The sequence below is a fragment of the Alnus glutinosa genome, chromosome 3 (genome assembly GCF_958979055.1).
Source record: "Alnus glutinosa chromosome 3, dhAlnGlut1.1, whole genome shotgun sequence".
Classification (NCBI taxonomy): Eukaryota; Viridiplantae; Streptophyta; class Magnoliopsida; order Fagales; family Betulaceae; genus Alnus; species Alnus glutinosa.
Window position 1 is genome coordinate 4,647,468 of NC_084888.1, and position 13,206 is coordinate 4,660,673.

At 36.0% G+C, this 13,206-nt stretch overlaps 1 protein-coding gene across 1 annotated transcript; it reads left to right on the forward strand.

Moving 5' to 3' along the window:
• Window positions 1-6,588: 6,588 nt before the first annotated feature.
• On the forward strand, window positions 6,589-11,303 carry LOC133862445 (uncharacterized membrane protein At3g27390). The gene is made up of 9 exons (XM_062298260.1): window positions 6,589-6,935; window positions 7,122-7,230; window positions 7,341-7,536; window positions 7,678-7,811; window positions 8,450-8,738; window positions 8,829-8,935; window positions 9,078-9,252; window positions 9,821-10,266; window positions 10,961-11,303. The coding sequence occupies exons 1-9, from the start codon at window positions 6,845-6,847 to the stop codon at window positions 11,103-11,105; spliced, it is 1,692 nt and encodes a 563-aa protein (XP_062154244.1). The 5' UTR covers window positions 6,589-6,844; the 3' UTR covers window positions 11,106-11,303.
• Window positions 11,304-13,206: the final 1,903 nt, after the last annotated feature.

The following is a 13,206-nucleotide window of genomic DNA, read 5'->3' on the forward strand; positions in this document are numbered from 1 at the left end:
TTAGTTTTACTGATTTAAAATTTATGAATACTCTAAATATAAATGATAATTATCGATGTTTATTGTTTACCTAACCTTTAAAAGTGAGATTTAGTGGCATAATAATATATTTTTTTGTTATAATTGCATGGTTTCCGCGGCAAGAGTGTCTGTTTAAAACAGAATTTGAGTGGGTTTGGCACCAAGTGGACGCGCGAAGACATTGTTAACGACATTTTTTTTTTAAGATCTATAAATTTTTTGGATGGTTTGTAGCTGTCTCCCTCTATTAGTGAATAGGACAGCGATTTTACCGAGGTTGTAAAACTTTTTTACCAAGAATCTAGGTTTAAAATGTTAGAAAGCAAAATTAATTTTTTTTTTTTTAGAAAAAAAAAAAAAAAAAAAAAAAAAAGAAGAAGGAGAGAGGTTGAAGTGCATCCAGGTACCTGGGTTTGGGCTGATAACAGTATGGTTTGTGTGTGCGAAACTGCAAATTCATCAACACCGTGTTGAAGTAATGAAGTTATTGGGCTCCGAAGAGTCAGTGTCAATGAATGTGAAATTGCTCGGTCCATAGTCCCCTTAATCGTATTTCCTAATCCAATGGGTAATGAGAACCAATCATAATAAGAGATTTTCCAGCAAAATGTATACATTTAGGCTCCGATTGTTTTGGCCTAAAATAATTTTTGAAAAATATTTTTAGTTTTTTTTTTTTTTAATGCTGTCAAAAAAAATAGTGAGAGAAATATTTATTTAATTTTTGTAAAATGATTTCTCTTTACTAAACCGTAAACAATTTATCGTGTTTGAGCTTCTCATTCTCAAATCACTGAAATTTATGAGAAGTTGCCATAGTCGCCAGCCGTTTTCATTCGTTATTCGTTTTCGTACAAGACAGACGCCAAAGAATATTTTCAAGTAAAATAACAAAATCATTTTTTTTCAACGGAAAAACATATTACATCGAAATAAACGGTGTAATGACCCATCTAAGAAAAAACAATAGTCACATATGCGCTAACATCTCAAAAGGACTAGTCAATTTAGAGATTTCTTATAATCACTTATAAAGCTCGGCTTTACCTAACAAGTAAGCAATATGAGACTTAATACTCATGAGTGTCTTTATAAATTAACCACTCACTCTTTATGTGGACTACTCGTCTTCTTAATATGAAATCGAAGTATTACAAATGGAGCCTTATTTGAAATAATAATTTTCTGTACTTTTAATCAAATGATCTATAGCTGTCAACATATCTTTTAGTAATAAAAATGTAGTGGTTCTCTGGGGTAACCTCAACTGGTGAGTATGCATGTTCCCTCCATTATTGTCCAAGGTCTAACTGTGGGTCAACTCAAATGCTCCAGCGAGGTTTTTTCCTTGTTATCAAAAAAAAAAACTATCAAATTTCAATCTCTCGTTCATATTCTGTTGACCAATATATATATATATATAAAACTCCTTACACAAAGATCATAGAAATACGTGCATGTATAAGCATATTGTTGACAAAAACTCAAGGAATCCAGAATTTTCTTTTCTTTTTTTTTCTTTTTTTTAACAAGATAGCATGTGCTACCATATATTATTGAAAGTCACAAGGGCGAGTACAAGGATAGAGGTACAAGACCCCTCTAAACCTTAAGTCAGAAATAAGTCTGACTTGAAGTAGTTGCCTAAATACAATACACAAATATTACAAGAAACCAAATAAAACACATCTTTACAGTTAAAGCCCATATAAAACAACATAAGAGGACTGGCCTAATCTACCACTGACACCAAATAAGCTCATGAAACATTTGTGCATTACAATTAGACAAACTGTGATCCACAGTAGACACATAGGAATGTACAAAGCAGAAAATCCACGACCACCAGCTCCAGGAAAGCCGTCGCCGGACAGCACGCGCCTACTCCAGGATCCTTTTTTGTAGCAGACAACCCTCCGCAATCCAAAACATCACCACGTGAGACCGGAAACGAGGTACATGACCTTCACGCGTCAGACCAGGGAGGAAGCTCCCCAGCGCGTGCTGGCCACGCACCAAACAGGGGAGAGAACGCACGGCCACGGCTTGAGACTATAGGACCGAAGGAGGCCCGCGACCACCACAGGGAGGCGTGTGTCGCATAAATCCGTGCCAGAACGCATAGATCTAGCGCCAAATAAAACCACACTATTAAAGCACGGCCAGAAACGCCTCGCCGGAGACACACCACGAGCGGCCAAAACCCACAAAACCAATAGCCTGAAACACCTTTTGCTAGATAAGACAGAACAAAGAGAAAAAAAACAAGAAAAAGAACACGAAAGCTCCACAGCTAGAAGCTAGGAGAACCACAACCTCTATCGGACCAGACTAGGAGGAACAAAATCTCCACAATCTTAAGGGCTGGGAGTGAAAGCTAAAACCCCCTGGGTGCAAGCCAGGGAATGAACAAAACAACCATCCTGGCCCTTTTTCAAAGGCTAGGGGAGACCAAACACCGGGAGGGGGAGGCGTGAAGCCTCCCCCCCGGCAACCAAACACCATGACGAAGCTTAGGGGTGTAAATCCGGAGCGGGTTCCCGGGTATTGGGTGAAACCCGGGAACCGGCTCCGGGTCCCCGGGTTTTAGGATTTAAACACCCGGGCCCGGACCCAGGTATCCCGGGTATCCGGTCCGGGTTGTATATTAAAAATTGTTTTAAAGATCAGAATCTTAGTTCTAAAGAAGCAGCAGATCGAAGGAACCTTTGAGCATCATCAATGTAGCCATGTTTGAGCAGCCTCTTCTGAAATTAACCTTGGTTGATATTCTTGAAGCCAACGACAATTTCGGCAAGACAAACATAACTGGAGATGGAGGTTTTGGAACTGTATTCTGGCCTAATGGAAAAAACAGTTGCAGTTAAGAAGCTATGCGAAGCTAAAACACAGGGTCACCAAGAATTTATTGCTGAAATGGAAACTTTGGAAAAGGTAAAGCACCAAAATCTAGTCCCATTGCTTGGGTACTGCTCTTTCGACGAGGAGAACCTCCTTGTGTATGAATATATGGTCAATGGGAGCTTAGATCTTTTGCTGAGAAATCGGACAGGGGCCCTTGAAGTCCTTGACTGGGACAAACGGCTCAACATTGCAACTGGTGCTGCACGTGGGCTTCCTTTTCTTCACCAGGGTTATCAGTCGGATGAAATGGGTTACTCTCAAACGCCTTCCAACCATCAAAGTAAGGAGAATTTTGACAGATTTGTGAGAACGGCGGCTTGCGGGCTTGGGGGAAAACCAAAAAAGGTAGGGCAACCAAATGTTTGGAAAAAAGACTAAAAGGCCCTTCCTATTTAAGTTCCTAAGCCATGTAATGCAAGGGTAAGGAGGTAAATTTATTTTTTTTTAATTGCTGAAGCTACCCGGATCCGGGTACCCGGGTATATCCGGGATTTTTTGAAATAAATACCCGGCTCCGGCTCCGGGTACCCGGGTTCCAACCGGATTTCCCGGATTCCCGGTTTCCCGGAGCCGGGTAATGCCTGGAGCCGGTTTCCTAGCCGGATATATCCGGTCCGGATTTACACCCCTAACGAAGCTCTCTCTCTAAGAAGGCTCTCAAGAGTTTCTCTCTCTAGAAAGGACTTGGGTTACCTCATCCTGACAAATTTTTTGTCTAGTCTTCTTCAATAAGGAATCCAGTATTTTCATTTGATAGAGACGTTTCCAAAGAATTTGTTTGGGGGATGGTTCCAAATTGATCCTGAGAATGCATGTAATTTAGAAGATTATGTCAATCATTCATTCATATACAACATCTTTGATTCTCTTTCTTTTCTGATATGGTTCTGTCAATTGATATGTTTCCATACTAGGGTATATTTTTAATGATGACTTTTCTGTCACCAAAAGTCAAAATATTTATTTTATATACTTTCAATAATACATTTTTTTTTTCCTTTTCTTTTAATGATTGAACTGGCGATACCCCCTGCAAAATAGAAAAAAATGGTCTTTATGTTTTGTGATTTTGCTTTCAGTTATTTTTCATGTAGCAGTCAACTTGAGTGTGATGATACATGATAATTTATATCCCCAACATTAGCAATATTTTTCATCAAATCACATGGATTAAGCCAACAAAAAGTACATTTTATTACGTTTATAATCATATGAAACATTACCCATCTTCATATAAGATGTGCAAAGAAAAATCAAAAAACATTAATTGTGTATTCAGATTGGAATTTATGATAAGAGAACATACACAAATGGAAATAGGTTGATGAATTTGACTTACACGTCATTAAGTTTTGTATGTGTCACAGTAAATTTCAATAATTCCTCGTTTTGAAAGCATTTTTCAGTTTTTAAAATTATATTTATATATATATATATATATATATATTTTAATTATTAAAAAAAAGAAGGGAAGAAGGGTCAAAAATAAAGAGAGAAGCAATAAGTGCCAAAGGAGTAGGTAATAGTTGACGTACGTAGTGATATATTCGGAGTTCCTCCGCTACGAAAACGAGGAGTTGGCCCATTCCCTCAATCAATCAGATAGATAGACCCTGTTGACAATTTCATTTGCCGCATGTCTTCTGAATTTGGATTGTCCCAATTTTTTCATCCTCTTAATCATTAGCTACCTAGAGAATAATCATCGAAAGTACTAGACTCCATCCAGATATGCCAAACAGCTCGATCTTTTGTTCATGTTTTATAAATAGTATTTTTGTTTTTAAAGAAACATTTGATTTTAATGCCATCTGAAGGTTAAAATAATTTTTGTGTATTTTTTGATTAATTAATTTGTTAATGTTTCTATTTAAAAAAAGAAAACGACAAAAAAAAGAAGAGTTAAATACATTCGACTCTCGTGTGGTTTAACGACTTTATTTTTTTGTTTTCTTTGGTTCATTTCGTATCTTAGATGGTACATCGTTTATGGCTAAAGACGAAAATGATACTTCTATAAAAAAAAAAAAACACCTATAAAAAGCCAATATGTATTCCATGTCTAATTAAAAATAAAAAAAATAATTTAATTTTTTTTTTTAAAAAAAAAACAGCTTAATTTTTTTAAAAAATAAAAATAGGAGGGGCCATGGCCCTTGGGGGTGGTTCGGCCACCCCAAATAGCAAAATGAGGGTGACCGAAACTACCCTCAAGGACCAAACCCTAAACCTTTTTTTTTTTTTTTTTGGTCTTGTGGGGGTGGCCGATCGGCAATCGGCCGCCCCATGGACCACAGCGTTGGTTCGGCCACCACCAAACCGGTCATAGGTTGGCTTAGCCACCCCTCCTTTTTTTTTTTTCACTTTTTTTCTAATTTTTTAAAGTTTTAAAGTTTTTATTATTTTTATTATTTTCAATTTTTATTTTTTAAAATTTTTAATTAAGCATAGAACATATGTCAACTTCTTAAAAGTGTTAGTGTGGACTTCCATCAATTTTTAGACGAAGGTACCATCTCTATTTTTAGTCATAAAAGAGGTACCATCTACGATGTAAAATGAACTATATGAGACAAAAAATAAAGTCGTTAAATCATAGGAGACAAAAACGTATTTAACCAAAAAAAAAAAAAAATACAAATGTTATCTAATATCTATCATTCAATGTCTGGACTACCACAAATCAAACTTACCCTCTTCTATTTTGTTTTTTCTTTTCTTTCCATTCCTAAGGTGAGATTTAGATAATTAAGCTGTTCGAACTTTATAAAAATTTAAGTGACCTAAACATTGGAGGGGTTGTACGGCTTACTATCCACTTATTTTAAGTGACCGAACGGTTTAAGATTATCGAACACACATATTCGGAATAAGTGAGTCTCAGCATCAGTCTTTCTTCATCTATCCGAATTTATATTCAAGTAGCCTAATTCGAGGATCCGGATCCTCACCAATCACCATTCACCATCAAAGTGTCAAGGTTAGTAGGTTACAAGCATTATCGTGGGCCAGCCTTTGTCGCATTTTGTGACATATTTATGCGCCCCCAGATGGCAATATTCCTTTATGAGCTCCCAAAAGCCCCATCAAAACGGTTCGTCAAAAAAAAAAAAAAAAGGCATTTTATGTGCATATGTTATTTGCAAACCATATGATATATAGTACATGCATATATTTGACCAAGGGATTCGGCAGCAGCACATGGCCAACAGGTTAGGACCTAGTATAAAAAGCTAAAAAGGTTTTCTTTTTTTAACAAAGGAGAGAGTATCACAAAGGTGATAGTTGCATGTAATAATGTTATGCAGCCTCAATAAGAGCCGTTGGATTCATTTTCTTAGGACCTAGTATAAAAAGCTAAAAAGGTTTCTTTTTTTAAAAAAAGGAGAGAGTGTCACAAAGGTGATAGTTGCATGTAATAATGTTATGCAGCCTCAATAAGAGCCGTTGGATTCATGTTCTGCGTAATGGTGGCATGTGAGTGGTACTACGTTGTCATGAATTCACAGGTTAAGTCCTGCAACGACGGCGCAGGGAACGAACAAAACAACTTCGCTCCAAATATAGAGTTTCATCTCTCTTTCTTATGTATATATATATATATATATATATATATATATATATATATAAAATTTATATATATGTGCAGTGGTGTTTGGTTCCTAAAATCCTGGTGTAATCGATTGTTGTTGGCTTTCGGCCTTCTTGTACTCTGTTCTTGTCACCTTCTTGCAGCACACGTCTCTTCTGTCGCTTTCTATCTGTCTCATCTATCGATAGTACTTTTGCCTTGTTTTAACTTTATATTTTGCCTGCCTTAGTTGCCCTTAATCGTCCTCAGAAGCTGTTACTGTTAATCTGTGGTCAATAATATCTGTTTCATGATACTATATATTCTTGTTCATGCGATCTCTGGGGTATGGATTTGCCACCCTCTCTCAGCGGTTGGCTGAGGACCCTCTATGTGGTGTTTGCTTTCTGCTCTGCTCTATGTCTGGGTGCTCTTAAAGGTTTCCCTTTCCCATTCCTTTTCAGTTTTTATAATTTTATTATTTGATTTCCTTGCAGCTTTTGGTATCATCAACGTATGGTGTATTTTGTTTTGTGCTTCTAATCTATCTGCTGGAATTTTTTTTCATGTGAATTTGATCATGGGTTCTTCAAATCTTCATTGGTTTTTCACTAAAATGTTGCAGGTTTACTTGTGGGTCCTATTGCTGCTTTGATACTGGTAATAGGGAATGTTGGGGTAATTCTTGGTTTGTTTCCTGCACATGTTGCCTGGACACTTTACAGCCTTATAAAGTAATTACCTTTCAAACTCCCTTTTAAGAATTTCTCCAATAACTGTTATCTTCCCGTAGTGATTCTAATTTACCTGATTCAGAAAATGGTCTGGGGTGTGGTAAATACAGGACTAATAGGTTTGACGCACCGCTTAAAGTTGCTATCTTGATAGCTTTACCAACCTTATTTGGTTTATGGCTGGGTCTAAGCATTGCTGGGAGTGTTCTTGTGGGAGTCGGCTATGGGTTCTTCACTCCCTGGGTTTCTACCTTTGAGGCCTTCAGGCATGACAATGAGTCCAAGAAATTCTTCCATTGTATTGTGGTAAAGTTTTGGAGAGGCCTTTTTTTATTTGAGCTTTCTGTCTAATTCTGTACCCACTACCCACGGTTGTTTTTTGGTTTTTCTTTTGTTTCTGAAAGAAAGAAAGCGACGTTTATATTAATTACATCAATGAATGCTTAGGATGGAACATGGGGAACCATTAAAGGAAGCTGTACCGCGGTCAGAGATTTTGCAGATATATGTTTTCATTCATACCCACTTTACTTGGTGGAATTACGTGAATCTCCTTGTTCAAATGAGCTTCGAACGCTTAGGTAATGGTTCTGTAGTTGATGATATTAACAATAGTCCTTTTTCTTCTGCAATTGAGAAAGAACGTCATGTATTATGTAATTTACCAATTGGTTCCTGAGAGTTGGAGTATACTTTTTTATTAAAACTTGAAATAGGTCAGTTGATAATCACCTAGGGCCCAGAAGGAAGTGGAGGATAGGGAAACGCTCCATTCAATTGAGCGTAATACTCTGTTTGTTAATGCTTTTTAGATGATCCTTTTTGTTCTTTTTTAATGTTTGAAAAAGTGTTCTAGGTGAAAATAGTTTTTGCTAATGTTTTTATTTTGAACAGAGAAAATAAAAGGGAGAAGGAAGAAATGTTATCAAACAAAGTGATTTTTTGACCTAGTTTGGAGCCAAAACCAGTATAGGAATGAAATATATGTCGCTCTTATTTTCTTTTCTAAGCAACCAAATGGAATACAAGTTTAAAGGTTAACTTTACATTGGAAAAATGATGAAAACAAAATGTTGGGGGGTTGAGTTGATCATCCTTGGTGAAAGCAGCAGCGCTTTCAGAACTTACTCTTTGGAACTATCTTACAGGTTTATTTAGGGGCACCTTTACGCTTTTTATAAAATTATCTACTTACTTATCAGAAAAAAACTGTCTTCAGGTTTATTCATATACCTGCATGTATCATTGCTGGGTTGATGGGGCTAATCGTGGACATCCCTCTTTTTACTGCAATTGCTGTTGTAAAGAGTCCATATATGTTGTTCAAGGGCTGGTTCAGACTGGTACATGATCTAATTACCCGAGAAGGCCCATTTCTTGAAACAGCTTGCATCCCCATTGCTGGTTTGACAATCCTTTTGTGGCCAATTGTTGTTACGGCAAGCATCTTGTTAGCGGTTTTTTCGAGCATTTTCGTTGGATTGTATGCATCAATTATAGTATATCAGGTTTGTTTGTACTTTAGTATTATCCTTTTAATTCAAACCTTGGCCTTTTATTGCTGCTGAACTTACCCTCCAACTTTCTTGTGGGTATAGGAAAGATCTTTCCAGAGAGGTGTAGCTTATGTGATTGCAATGGTTGCTGAATTTGATGAGTACACAAATGATTGTCTTTATCTTCGAGAGGGGACTATCCTTCCAAAGTAATCATTTTCCCCTTTGTTCTCCTCCAATGTGTCTTATCATTACCAATAAGCTAAACTGCTAGAAATTTGATTTTTTTTTTTTTTTTTTTTTTTTTTTTTTTTCAATTTTAACGCTAATAATCACATTGCGTGCAGCCAGGCCCCTGTATAGAAAGAAATGTGTCCCTAAATCATCTGAATTTTCTTTTAGAGGAAATCACATGACTGGAGCCATAATAGGTTCTTTTGCTACAGAAGCACCTGCAATGCTTGTGCCAAGCGTAGCTCGTTCAAGATCAGTTGCGGAGGCCATACAAGAAGTAAAAGTGGTGCAGGTAGGATTTTATATTGTGAGGCAGATGTGTGATTTTCCCTGATTTTATTTTTATATTTTGACTGTGTTATTCAATAGGTACTCTTCCTCATTTTGATAAAGCTTGACTTATACAGAATATAACTTTGAATACTGAGATATCTGGTCATAGGAAAGGAACACCATTCTCAAACTCTTACTATTTTGTTATTCTGAATAGAGAAATGTAACTTAAGAGAAAATTTTCCCAAGAGTTTTGTTTGAACACTAGCTATGTGTTTTTTTTTTTTTCCCCTCTCTATTCAATATGGGGAAGGGGAAAAGAAGAATTACAACAGCTATGTGATTTGTTCTTCAAAGAATCATGTCTCACACAAAGAAGCTCTTTGACTGGTAATACCAATTATAACAAGTTCTATTTCTAAATCATCAAACTGCATATTCCTAAATAAATAAGAGTGCTTCAAGTTGAAAATGGCAGAGACATCTTTCTGAATTATAAAAGAGCTCTTTGGTTATTAGCACTCTAGCTTGTTCTATTAGAAAATGAATGAAACCATTTCTTTGTGTTTTTCTAAAAAATGCAACAGATTTGGCAGAATATGATGAGGTCCTGTGAAATGAGGGGCAAGGAACTTTTGGATGCTGATGTAATTACACCAGCTGACCTCTATGAATGGGTGAAGGCAAAGAATAGCGATGAAGCAGCCGTTATTAGTGTTGGCTTGCCTTGTTATTCTCTCTTGCAGGCTCTTCTCCACTCTATCACAGCCAATTCGGGTGGTTTGTTACTTGATGGTTTTGAAGTAACCTACTTGAATAGACCAAAGGACAAATTGTTGGACTGGTTCTTTAATCCTGTAATGGTCTTAAAGGAGCAGATTAGTGTCATAAAATTAGGAGAGGATGAGGTGAGGTTCTTGGAGAGTGCAGTTCTATTTGGAAGCAATACACAACGCATGGAGGCATGCCAAAATGGCGCTTTAGCACCTCAAGATGCTCTCAGAGCTGCTCAAATCCAGGGCATTACTAGAAGGTATAAACTCTTTCTCCATTGCAACTCCAACTAGTTAGGGTAGCAAAACTTCCAATATACTTATGTTATGCCTTTTAAGTTCATGTCTTCTTAATGGCTGCTTCTCTGTTTGATCATCGCAAAATTATAGAAAAAACAATGAAACTATCTACAACTTTTCCTCAACAACTGACGTCAATATTTAACTGAAATGTGAGGTGAATTCTATAGTCAAGGTTCAAACTCATGACCTCTACTCTGATACAGAGTTAAATTTTCACTTATCCAAAAAGCTTAAGCTAATAGGAAATGGTAAAGTTAATCATTTAATTAATATTCTAACACGTTGAAGCATGCAGTGGGAACAAAACTTAGGAACTCTAATTGGAATCTTCTGGAATTGCACAGCAATTAAATGAAGAGAATTTATGATTTTCGCCTTAAGCGATTGGATTTTGGCCAATTTAAGAATCGGGATGATCATTTTTGCAATAATAAACCCATACGATCGCTATTGACGCATGTTTACGCATTCAAGAAAATGGAACTACTCTGTCTCCCTCCCTCCCCAACTGCTTTTATCCAAATGCAGAAAATGGAATAATCACTCCATATGCATGATGTAGACCTTGAAACAGCTTTATATGATGATTTTAATGTTTAAAAGTCACATCTTTGACTCTTTTATGTATTCAAGTAATTTACATTTTGGCAGGATGATTGGAATGATCAGAAGTGTATCAAAGTTTCCTACTTACAGGAGAAGATTCCAGCAAGTTGTGAAGGGTCTAATCACGCATTCCCTAGAGAAGGAGCGTTCTAGCAGATCAACTTCATTATGTTCAATCCCTTCCTTTTAAGATGTGTAGGATGAACTCCAGCCTAGTAGTGCCTTTTGCTCTTTTTTCAAAATGTTTTTTTAGCCTTTCAATTTCTTACTAGCTTATCAATTGCTGTAAAATTTTATTGAGTTTGAAAATTATTGATACTGAGCAACCGTTAGGAAACACGCTATGGGAAAAAGGAAAGGAAAGGAAATTAGGGACTTTCGATTACAATTTGATTAGTTTTTTTGGAGCGATTAACAAACACTTTTCTTAGGTCGTTACCATTAATCTGTTTAAATGGAGCCTGCATGTAAATACCTAAGGCCTAAGCTGGTCTTCATGAATTCCTCAGCATATAGAGAAGCAATTTATTCAATCATTATAAGTTTGGAAAACATTTGATATTTTTGCAATTAAGTACTCAAATTATAAAAAGTGTCAACTTAGAGTATTTATCTTTCAATTTTTTTTTTTTTCCAAATTCAACCATCGGATAGAGTTTTCAGTTAAATCTAAGGAAATACGGATATTTTGAAAATTTTGACATCATTTAACAGAGAATTCTATCGGATGGTTGAAATTAAAAAAAAATAATAATAATAATAATAATAATAATGGATATCTTAAATTAACGCTTCTTAAAATTTGCATACTTAATTACAAAAGTATGAAAAATTATGGATTATAAGTTAAATATTTCCTTAAAAATTTTACTTACAAATAAGTTTTTCAAAAGTGAGAATCATACCAGAGATACTCCTACCACTCACCGGAATATCTCTTTGTAACCACTTTTGCCTTTTGCCATTTTTGGGTAAATCGGGCCTGAAAAGTTTGGTTAAATCTCCCACAGAAGCGAAACTGTAACGATGGTAGACAAATTGTATTGACTTTTGGGCCTCATGAATGCAACGTGACAGAAACGGTTGGGCCGAAAGCGCCCAAGTTACACAACGGTGACGTTCAGCGACCCAATTCACACAATAAATGAAACAAAACAAAGCTGTCGTTAAGGTTCTTGGATTTGTTGTGACAGATCGGAGACGTGGGCCATCTTCAGCGTTTATATCGGGGGCGAGTGATCAGGCTTATTTCTTCAGCCTCTTGTTTTTTTCACCTCCAAACTTCCGGGTCCCTCGAGCTGCTGCTTTTGTGTTCTAAATTAATTAACTAACCTAAGCTTCGGAAATGGTCCAGCCTCTACTTCTCACTGATAACATAATTTTGGTAGCTACAGTTGTTGGCTGGGCCACGAAGTACTTCAATTAACTTTTTTTGGCTTTTCATACAATTTATTTAGTTTCGGATTCAACTATGTAACCAAAATACAGTTATATTGAAAGCTACAACTACTAATTTTATTGATTATCGAAATGATTGCAAGCATATGATATAATTCACAAATATATGTACATGTCACACATGATTGCCTCGGTAATCACACCCCCCAAACTTCGAAATTTGAAATCATCGTCATCAGTTACCTCATCTCTACACAAATCCATAAATTACAGACAAAATAAAAGTTGTTATGGGCATCCTACCAACAGCAGTATCTAGACCCAAAAAAAATTGGGCACGAAATGAGAGAGGTCTTGAGATATGTTTGGGCAGGTAAGTATTGTATTTAGGCAGTTTGGACATCTCAAAACTCAAAACTTCATCTTGTTTTCTGTTCGAATTTTTTAAAATTTGACAGAACTTTAAGAATGCGGGTGTATTAGAAAGAAGAAGTTGGAGATATTATAAAAAAAAAAAAGAAAAAATAAATGAGAGAATGTCTCGTGTCTAGAGATGTTTGGGCAAGTAAGTATTGTATTTAATTAAGCAGTGTGGACATTTCAAAACTCAGAACTTCTTCTCGTTTTCTGTTCGAATTTTCTAAAATTCGACAGATATTTTAAGAATGCGGGTGCATTAGAAAAAAGAAGTTGGAGATATTATTAAAAAAGAAAAAAAAAATGAGAGAATGTCTCATGTCTTGAAATGTTTGGGCAAGAAATTATTGTATTTAAGCAGTTTGTACATTTCAAAACTCAGAATTTCCTTTTGTTTTTTATTCAAAATTTTTAAAATTCGACAGAAATTTTAAGAACGTGGGTGCATTAGAAAGAAGAAGTTGGTGATATTATAA

Coding starts and splice junctions, on each gene's coding strand:
- LOC133862445 (XM_062298260.1), top strand. CDS start 6,845: ATGGATTTGCCACCCTCTCTCAGCGGTTGGCTGAGGACCCTCTATGTG. Junction 7,537..7,677: donor AATTCTTCCATTGTATTGTG/GTAAAGTTTTGG, acceptor ATGAATGCTTAG/GATGGAACATGGGGAACCAT. Junction 9,253..9,820: donor AAGAAGTAAAAGTGGTGCAG/GTAGGATTTTAT, acceptor AAAATGCAACAG/ATTTGGCAGAATATGATGAG.